Below are 10,458 nucleotides of genomic sequence, written 5' to 3'. Positions count from 1 at the left end.
AGGGGCAGGGCCCGCAGCCGGGCAGCGCCGCACCGACATCCCCACGCCCCGCGGAACGCACCAAGCTGCGGACAGGAGCCCGCAGGTCGGGGCACGCACTGCCGGCTCTCCCTAAGGCTGGGCTCTTTTGCGCCGCCAAAAGACCGCTGGGGTCTGCTCTAAACACCCACAGAAATACACAACAATTCCACATTTAGACAAGCAGTGCGCCATGCCCTCCCCCAGCCCACCTACAGGGCACTGCTGGAACTGTGCGCTGCAGCTGCGCTGCCTCGGCTCAGGGCAACCACGATACATCCACTGGTCAAGGGGAGATGTGTCTGCAGGAAGTGGCACCCGCAACGCCATGGAATTGCATTCATCCCAGGCCCTGCATCAGCCTTGCCAAGGCACCAATGTCTGTGAGGTCCAATAAGTCGTGCTCATTTTTGTGGCTGAACCTTGTTCATGACCAAATCTAGAAGTATCAGATCCATCACTAGCCCTGTCTGTACCCAACTTTCCACATCTTGCTCATCTAGATCCAGCAAATCTGATGTTGTCTTCCACCATCCATCTCCCAAGGGCCAGAGAACCAACAGCAGGCTGCAGACAGGGCACAGAGGCTCTGATTTGTGCCTCTATGTCCTCTAAGTTCATCTCCAGTTTCTAGAGTGGTCATGAGCTCTTCTAGTTCAGCAAGCAGAAAGCAGAGCTGAGACTTCCATACTGCATTTCAAAACTGCTGCTGGAGAAAATGCAGTGTTTGCATGCAGGCACACATATTCACCTTCAAACACAGAAGCAGTAGAATAAAAATCACCACTGAAAACTGCTGATAAACAGAAAAAAAAGACACCCTGAAATCAGGACAGTAAGAGTTCCTTCTGGAGTGACCATTTCCTACAGCAACTTCAGCACAGTACAAGCACATAGTACAGCCATATTCCAAAAAGGTGTGTTTTTCTCATAGAGATCATAGATGTCTTGCAGAGTCCTGGTCTTCCTTCAACAGGAGTCGAGTTGTACATCAAGTAGACTGCAGATGTTGTCAAATCAAGGCTTGTTTTTAGATACTGCACTCTGCACTGTAAAAAAAAAAAAGCTAGTGATGGAGGGGACTTGGCTGGAGGTGGGAGTAGAGGGGCCTAGTTTTTGATAATCTCCCAAAGGACTGTGGAAGACAAAAGCAGGCCCTTGAAGAGATTCTCCTGTGATGGCCTTCTACAAACTGAGATTCCCAAAAGTCACCTTGAAGGAACTTTAGTACCGCAGCTGATTGAGTGAGTTGATGTAATGAAAAGTGGCTCCCAATGCCCAGCTTGTTTCAACATTGTCAATTTTCCGGGCAAGCTGCATAAAACAAAAGTGCAACCACAAAATTAGAACAGAGTTCTTCTGGAGGAGCAGAAGCATGCAAAGTGAATACTGTGCTGAAGGTTATCACACCCAGCTAGCACTATCCTGGGGATGCTGTCCCTCCACACCCAACCACAGAGCTTATGTTGCAGCAGGAAGGCAAAACAAGGAATGAGCTACTGTCATGATGGCTACTGCCTCAGCACCCCCCTGCCAACCCTCCCCAGCAATCCATTCTGTGCATCACCTGAAAGACTTGGCTCTTTGGGAAGCCCAGTTCTTGCAGGAGGAAAGTGATGTATGTGAGGTCCATGCAGAGAAAGGGGCTGCTTCCAGGGCTGATTTCCATGGTCTTGCATACTAAGGAGAAAGGAAACAATGTTTGAATGCACACCCTAGGCTCAGGCCTAGCATCAGCCCAGCTTTGAGAAACCTCAAATGAATCCATTAAACACCTATCATCAGCTGAGCTGCACAGTGATGGAACCCGTGACACCATGGGGTTGAATGGACCTGGAGTACTGTGTCCAGCTCTGGAGCCCTAAACACAGGAGGTACCTGTTGGAGCAGGTCCAGAGAAGGGCCAAGAAAATGATCAGAGGGCTGAAGCTTCTCTACTACGAGGAGAGGCTGAGAGCTGGGATTGTTCAGCCTGGAGAAGAGAAGGCTCTGGGGAGACCTTCTGGTGGCCTTCCAGTGCCTGAAGGGAGTCTACAGGAAAGCTGGGATGGGCTGTTTACAATGGCATGTAGTGACAGGACAAGGGGCAGTGGTTTTAAACTACAGCAGGGTAGATGTAGATTAGACATTAAGGAAGTAGTTCCTTACTATGAGGGTGGTGAAACACTGGAACAGGCTGCCCAGAGAGGTGGTGGAGACCCCATCCCTGGAGACATTCAAGGTCAGGTTTGATGGGACTCTAAGCAACCTGGTCTAGTTGGGGATGTCCCTGCTTACTGCAGGGGGGTTGGACTAGATGACCTTTGGAGGTCCCTTCCAACGTAAAGCGTTCTACAATTCTGACATGCACACATTAGCAGGAGGACAAAAGCTCTGGCACACTGGAAGGAAGATCAAAGCATTCTGTCTTTCCCCTAAGACAGTGGAGTTTCTTATACCTCTCCAGGAGAGGAAGAAAAAAAGCTTTCAACTTTTCTTCTATCTACTTCAAGCCTTTAAAAATCTGAGCAACCTCAAGTGTGTTATATTTCTCAAGCATAAGCACCCAACAGATGTTGACAAAAACAAAGGGGAAAAAAAAGACAAAAGCAAAATAAAACCCACTTGATTTCTCAGGATGAATTACACAAATGGTAGTTCAGAAATCAGAACTGCAACAGTTGTTCAGTCAGTCATAAAGTTTACCAAAACCCCCCATGTCAGTTTGATCGAAGTCTGAGTTTGTGATATTAAGAGAAGAATGTTTACATATGTAAATCTGCACAGGCAGTTCTCTCTGCAGCTCATCAAGTGAAAAGCTATGAACTAGTTTTCCTCCTTTCCCATTCACAATCAAGCATATGACTAAATCTTGAGACAAATGAAAAATTAAGCCAGATTAGAAAAGGTTATACTAACAGCATGAGACACCCCTCATCTATTTTGAAAGCATGATTTCAGGACAACTGTTAACTGGTAAATTCATTAGTGCTTCAGAGAGGTTTGAAATAGAAGTATTCTAAGACCTGTCTTATATGGGCTGCAAAAGCAAGAATCAATATAAAAATAGTTGAGATTTTCAGAAATAAAAATGTTGAGTAATAAAAATAAAAAAAATAAATAAAAAAGTAGAAATGTTGGTGAGATGCTACAGAGAGATGTGCTCAAGAGAAGTGCTCAATATTTACTTAAAACAAACAAAAAAATCAAGCTTCTTAGCACGTCACACATTTGCCACATGGGTGAATTTACACACAATTACCAGCATGTGTTTGTATTTTACTCACCATATCTAGCTGCAATTTCAAAGTCACCAACAGTTAAGCTTCCTCCTTTTTCTTTATCTAAAAGAAAAAAGAAAATCTGTAGTCTTTTATGGTTTTTGTATAAAGGAAATTGTAGATTCAAGTCATAAAAGTTGTTTGGCAATCAAACCCTGAGCCACTGAAATCAATGACAAAACTCACGCTTGCTTGAAAGATAAACAAACCATTAAAGACAATCTTAATATAGCTGGAAAAGCATCATTTCATGAAGAACTTTTAGCCTCGTTTCCTAAAGAAACATATTTACAGACTCCATGTCCCCAAGTCTGTGGTGCCCTGCCCTGTGATGCCTACACAGTTACCAACTTTGACCAGATCTGACAGGGCACTGGTGTTCTGCCACATATGAAATCTGAAATTATTCATAAAACAAAGTGGCTGAGGAGGGAGGTGTGTTTATCCAAACTAGCTTGAGGTCTCATAATCTGCATTCTGCCACTGAACACAAGAGCCTTCTGTGCACCAGTACACCACTGGAAGAGTTGGCATGCATCCTGAATAGATGTGGTATAACCTGAAAATCTCCATTCCATCAATGCAGCAAAACAGCCCAAGATCACCTTACTGCTTTACTGCCCAAGAAATTTGTTTATCATTACGAGGGCTTTCCTCTGTTTTCAATTGTAGAGTTAATCAGACAACAATGATTTCTGAAATGCAGAGCTTAAAAATCATTACCAGAAGTTGCAAGTCCTAATTCACAGCCCTAGTCCCTTATCTATAGAAATTAAATAGCACTCAATATCCAGTCAAGACCAATGCTGCACAGCAGTGTAACAGAAGACTAAGTTCTGTGACAGCTTAGCAAAGCATCGTGATGTGTCCAAGCGTTGCCATTTCCTCCACACTTGTCACTTAAAATGAAATGAAAACGTACCTATGAGACCGACCTCTGCTGCACGGTCATAGTAGTAGGAGAAAGTGTAAAAATACAAGTCTTTCACTTCTTCAACTTTATGCACTTTTTTGTAGAGCATCTTTGCCACTTTGTTGGAACAAGACTCATACAGAGGCTCACCTAAAAGAAGGCAAAGAAACCCAGAGTATTTTAGCCAGGGAGTTACACACACATTTTATTGAGAACCTGCCAGGAAACACCCCTCTTTTGCACAACAGCACTTTGCAAGCTCTTCACAGAGAAGTGAAATTTTCATCTTCTTCCAGCAGCAACACTTAACATCCTCAGGCTGGGACCAAGTATGTGATAGACAACATCATCATTTGTGGCAGAAGGTTTTTTGAAAGACCTGTTCATGGATTGCTCAACTCCATCTGCACTACTACTAGCAGCTTTACTGACTGGACAAACACAAGAGGAAAGAGCTGCAGAATCTCATTGAAAGCAAGGCAAGAGAAGCCAGACAGAAGAGTAAAAAGAGGCTGCAGTGTCTTTGCTAGATGATGAGAGTGTATCGTTTACTCTGCTAATAGCATGCTGGTGTAGATAGGAAGAGTGATAAATCACTATACCTGCCTTCTGTCCTTTAATTTTGTACACTATCTCAGCATGTTGCCATTCAGATTTGAAGCCAGGTGGTAAACAAGGGCTGACCAATCCTTCCCCTTCTCCTACTGTGTAAGTAAAACAAAGTCACATTAGAGGAAAATGTAGGGAGTGAATTTCAGATCCCTTACCCTCACCCCTGCTCCATACTGTCCCTCAGGCTCAGGAAGGCACCTCCAAGACCCAGACACGGCTCAAATTCCCCATGTCCCTCCCAGGGCTGGCAAGAATCCAGGTCTCCTGGGATCTAGCAGTGTCACCTTCCACATTCATCTCCAGCACACCCAGCCATGGTGACAGGAGCTCACATACCACTCAGGAACCTTGAACCCTGTGCAAAGGTGACAGACAACTCCCCCCACAACAGGGCTACCTACTCCATACTCAGAGCCAAGGCTTGAGGAGTGCCCACAACTTACAGGGTTTTCCCTCAACTCCTCCTAAAATGGCGAGCCTTGCTGACATCAGCCCGAGTCCCAGGTAGCTGCAAAGAGATAAAAGCCTCTGTGAACAACAAAGAGTCTTCCTCTGATACTCCCAGTCTCCTCTACATGCTCCCAGCAAAACGGCTCAAGTCAGCAGCTACTGCACATAAGAGGAACAGTGTGACAACCCACCCTCATATTACCTTTATCCAAAAGGATAATCTCTCTTGGAAAAAGCACAGGCAATAGCTGTGAACAGTAACCTGGCTCTTGAATAGCTAGGAATGCTGAAGGCGTTCCCCTAACATTTCTCCTACCCTCCTCAAAGGCAGCACAGCCTCTAGCATGCAAAATTGACTCTTTTTGAGCCCAAACACAACACACAGCAAACACAGGTGGGAGGAAGCTCTTTTGGCTTCCCCCTGCCCAAAACGCTGGGAACACGGGAAGTCAGTGAGGAGGAAGGACTGGCAGAAACAAAGCACTATGAACTGACTGCAACTCCTGTTCTCCATCACCTGGCACCACTTGGCAATGAGCAGGTAGAAGAGTTGGGAGTAAAGCTGAGCCTGAGAAGTAGAGGTGAAGGCGGTTTTGATTTTGTTCTTATTTCTCATTATCATTTTCTACTGTTTAATTGGCAATAAGTTAAATTAACTAGCTTAAATTAACATAACTGAATTGAGTCCATAACTGGTAGACGACCTCCCTGTCCTTATCTTGACCCACAAGCTTTTTGTTGTATTTTTGTCCCCGTGTCCTGTTGATGGAAGGGGAGTGACAGAGCAGCTTGGCAGGCACCTGGCGGGTAGCCAAGGTTATTCCACCACAATAACATGGCTCAAGTTTCTCCACTTCTTCCCAGTACTCATTTGCAAGGGCCCCAGTTGAGCAAAACAGCTAGATTTCACTGGTCATAGAAAGCTTCTATCTGTACTGTGTGCTCCCTTTCCCACAACCAACCTGTATGAATACAGCTTGTAGGTGTGGTTAAACATCTGAAATGAAGTTGTATGACCAGCAGGAGATGTCTGGAGAGTTGCCTGGAGGGAGAAAAAGATGTCACTGTAACATATCTTCCAGCAGAAGCAAAGATTAACAACACAACCTTCCAGAACATTAGGAATAATGTGAAACAATCCTAGCATGGTTCAGAGAGGAATTATGAATTTACAAGTGCTTTGATTTGACAGCTGACACACAAGACAACCACAAAACCTGGAGTTAAAATAGTGTCTTCATGAGACAGAGTCTAAACAGGTTACACTTCTATTTGTATCCACACCAAACCGGTGTACAAAATAATTATTTTCACTGAAAAGGAATCCTTATTCCAGCTCTCAACTACTTTTATCAAGAGGCTACAGCAACTACCTCTTCAGATGATCCCTATGCTAGGGGAAAACTGTGTGCAAAATCATATAAAAGCCAGGCACACATTAACTTCCTACTCAAGTGAATTCAGCTGTGAACTTCCAAAAGCCAAAGGAAAAGCACAGCACTGCGCTTGCCAAGGAGCAGTGTGAGGGCCAGCCTGTGGGCTGAAGAAATGAAAGGGTCATTATGCATTTTGCAGCCTCTTCCTCAAGTGCCCCGGCACAGCTCATGTGTCTGTGGGGAGCAGAGCTCAGGCAAGGATGCTTTTCATGCTGCTTGTAGCTTAACACCACCTCCACCTCTGGAATTTTCACAGCCCAGACTCTCCACGTCCCCTGTCACTCTGCTGTAAGAGCAGAATGCCTTCATTAGCCCAGGCTGGAACACTAGATACACCACCACAACCCTCAGCTTCTGGGCAGCTTTACTGTGAACAGTATCTCTGCTCCGGCCAGAGCCTTATGATTCCACATCCACAGGGCTTTCAGCTCACAGAAATCCCAAAACCACACCTCAGTGGAAGCTGAAATGGCAAACATCAGCATGTATCTTTTACTGCAGAGTAACAGTTACTCCTTAGAAAGCATTCATTTACAACTGAGGGAACTCAGGAAAAACAGAAACAAGGACTGGGAAAGCATCTTACTGTGTTCTTAAAACCCAATATAGGCCAAATGTTGGACTTGAATTAATTAATGGCATTGCTTCTGAGTTCCTCATTACAAACAGGACAAGGCCAGAGCTGAGGATTAAGATGCTCAGACAAACACTGCATTCTCCCCAGGATAAAGCAGCCCTGGCAGATTCACTGCATGTACCACCAACCCACGGAGTCGGGCTGGGAGGACGGGCACAGACTTCTCAGTGCCTTTGTGACTGACTATATGAAGGCAGGTGTGACCAAGTGACCTGGGGTTTTCTGTCAAAACGGTGGCTTCATGTCACACTGGCAAACTCTTGGTCTGCTTCCAAGGGAAACAAATCTGAGCAGTTACTCAGTTCTGCACCAGCATTTCCCAACAGTGTGCACGTTCACGTTACCTCGGCGCGTGGGAGGAAGGTGATCTGTGTTGATCCACCACCCAAATCCAGCATCCCTACACTTCTCTTCTGTGGATCATCCAGGCTACCTGAAATGTGTGACAGAACAGAGAAAGCCATGGTGAGTGCTGTGAGAAACTGGGTAGGCACAGAACCAGAAGTACAGAAAGAACACAATCTAACTCCATCTGTCAGCTTCAACCAGCACTGAATTATACTGTCATTCACTAGGCACTTATTCTGACTTTATCAGGGTGACCTAAAAATCTTCAAGTGACAGAGTTTCTCTTATTTCTCTGGTGCTGTTCATGCCCTAATTACAACAGCTTTGGTTACAGGATTTCTAAACATTTTTCAGTGGAGGCAAAAGGACCCTTTTGCAAACTCTACTCTGGTAACCACTTTGTAACACTGAGGAATGTGGTTTTCTTGGCCACCTCTTCCTGATCTCTTGCAGATTCCTACAGCCAAGGAGATGACAGACTGAAAAGAGCTGGCCTCAGAGACTCAGCTCTCTTGGAACTCTTCCTGCTGCCAGCCCAGACATCTCTTCTAATTTAAATCCATTACTTCTCAGTTAGATCTTTCAAATACACCTTCCTGACAAGCCTAGTTTGTGTCAAGTGTCTCGGTATACCTCAGGATAGCTGATGTTTGAAGATCTCTGACCTTTCTGATATTTCCTTCAAACACAAAAAGCTTCAGAGCACTTGTGTTGCTCCAAGCACTGTGTGTGCTGAACAGTGCTCAGCAAGCTGCTTTACTTATTGTCACAGGGAGCTTCAGCTTAGTTTTTTCTTTATTCTTCAGCTACCCTTAACTCATCAGGACAAACACTTGTGGTATTTCTATGTTATAAATCCATAACAAAGTAGCACATAACTTTCTTTTGCTCTGTGCAGCTGCCAAGCACATCTAGAATATCCACATTAAAAATTTAGCCAGAGCTAGCAGCAGACTCTAAAAAGGAATAAAATGCTCTGGTACCCTACAGGGAACTGAAATAAAGGCCACATTAAACATCTAGGAAAAGGAATTAAATTCCTCACTTTGTCAAATAAATGGCCAAAATCTTAATGACTTAAATAGACCAGGCCAAAACCAACTGCTGACTTATTCCCAGATACTTTTCTCCCAGTCCACCCCAATGAAAAAGAAAATCCCATGCAGGGGCAGAAAACAGCACAAATTTCACAGCATCAGTCATATCTTTATGCACATGCTCATGTACACATACCTGTTAAAAAATTTATTGTGATCCAGGCTGAAATACCTAATAAGGAAAATATTCAGAAGATGCACTGTTAGATCATGTTATTTCATTCCAGCTAACAGCAGCAAGAAATAAGGTGAGCTGTATTACAAGGTCTTCCTGCTCTAGGATCTGTTCAGCTGGAGGCATTTTTAAGTTTTCTCATACAGTTTAACTGCACCATCTAAACAAAATAATCAGGAAACTGGAGCCTCTCTTCCAACAATAGACAGAGACACCAGAGATCATCTGCCACAAGCTCCCTTGTCCCCCTTTCACAAACAGAGGACTTCTAATACAAGTTCTCCAAAGGAGGTCTAGCTGAGAGCACAGAAGGACCTTCAAGAAGGGTGAATTGGGCTGGGTCTGCTGAGCTCCCCTGACCCACCTTGCCCCAAATCCAGCATCTCTATGACTACCAAGAGCTGTCAAAAGCCAAAATTAAATGCTTTGAACATAGAGAATGACCTACACCAGAGCTCATGCAATATATGGAAGAGAAGTGCCATATATGAAATGCTTGGAGAACTCTGTATTTCACAAATCAAAAACTTGGGCAAAAAAAGTCACAAACACTTTTTGTTTCAGTCCTTAACTAAAAGACAAGGAAATGACTGACACGTTGTTAATTTTCTAGGAAAACATCCACTGGTAGGCTTTTGTTTGATGTCAGGCACTTGAGTTTTCTTTGGAATAATAATAATTTTCAGTGTTCTAATTTTTCTTATTTTCTTCTAAGCATTTTTGTGAGCCACAGTGTTTTTGTCTTATTCTTGCTTTATAAACCTTTTCTTCATAAATTAGATGAATTAATGTGCCTTATGTTAACAAATTCAAATATTTATCCATGCAGTTAAAACTCAAGGCATACTAGGGAACACAGTCCAGTGAAACCCTTGGCTGAACCATGGCTGTCACTGCTATTAATCATTTTAAAACAAACCAAAAAGAATTGCAAGGTCTTCCTTCCATTAAGCAGTAAAAAAGAAAAACAGCTCCAAACAGGTCCAGCTATTTTAAAGTTTGGTTTCTAAGCAGACTTAAAACACATTTTAGCACTCGGTTACTTAGAATTTAAACACATTTTTTCAAATTATTTTAAATCAAGACTGATTCTGAGTTCTATTATCAGCATTTTTTGATGAGCATCAACTTATTTAGGCATGTATTTTCTTATCTATATAACGTATTTTTCAGATTGAATTCATAATCATGCTCATTAAATCAGCTATAATAAACATTATGACCAAACAGGTTCAGAAAGCTCTGATGAGAGAGCAGGGTGTGCAAAACCACTTGTTGAAGACCACCTCAACAAGAAGGTATTCAGAATCCTTTCCAGAAGCGCTCACTGCACAGTTGCTCCCTGGTAATCCTACAGACTCTGCCCAGCACTCAGAGCTTTGAAAATCAGGAGAGAGTTCAGGACTTCAAATTGGAAATGGAGCACAAGATCTCTTTGGCAGGCAGTGCCTAAGGCAGCATAAAAACTGTCAAACCCACTGCTCGTGGGTTCCAGCTACAGTGAGTGGGGAT

At 43.7% G+C, this 10,458-nt stretch overlaps 1 protein-coding gene across 1 annotated transcript in view; it reads right to left on the bottom strand.

The window, feature by feature from the left end:
- Positions 1–1,242: 1,242 nt before the first annotated feature.
- Positions 1,243–10,458, bottom strand: part of ENTPD6 (ectonucleoside triphosphate diphosphohydrolase 6 (putative)) — a 12,653-nt gene continuing 3,437 nt past the window's right edge. Inside the window, exons 5-13 of the mRNA XM_008939709.1 lie at positions 8,908–8,943; positions 7,671–7,759; positions 6,216–6,295; positions 5,247–5,311; positions 4,794–4,895; positions 4,201–4,341; positions 3,285–3,341; positions 1,586–1,698; positions 1,243–1,332 (exon numbers count right to left, since the gene is read on the bottom strand). Coding sequence (XP_008937957.1) covers positions 1,243–1,332; positions 1,586–1,698; positions 3,285–3,341; positions 4,201–4,341; positions 4,794–4,895; positions 5,247–5,311; positions 6,216–6,295; positions 7,671–7,759; positions 8,908–8,943 — 773 coding nt within the window. The remainder of the gene's footprint in view (positions 1,333–1,585; positions 1,699–3,284; positions 3,342–4,200; positions 4,342–4,793; positions 4,896–5,246; positions 5,312–6,215; positions 6,296–7,670; positions 7,760–8,907; positions 8,944–10,458) is intronic.

Source organism: Merops nubicus, unplaced genomic scaffold (genome assembly GCF_000691845.1).
Source record: "Merops nubicus isolate BGI_N331 unplaced genomic scaffold, ASM69184v1 scaffold50410, whole genome shotgun sequence".
Taxonomy (NCBI): Eukaryota; Metazoa; Chordata; class Aves; order Coraciiformes; family Meropidae; genus Merops; species Merops nubicus.
Note: the sequence above shows the minus strand (reverse complement) of the source record. Positions and strands in the feature narration are given on the sequence as shown.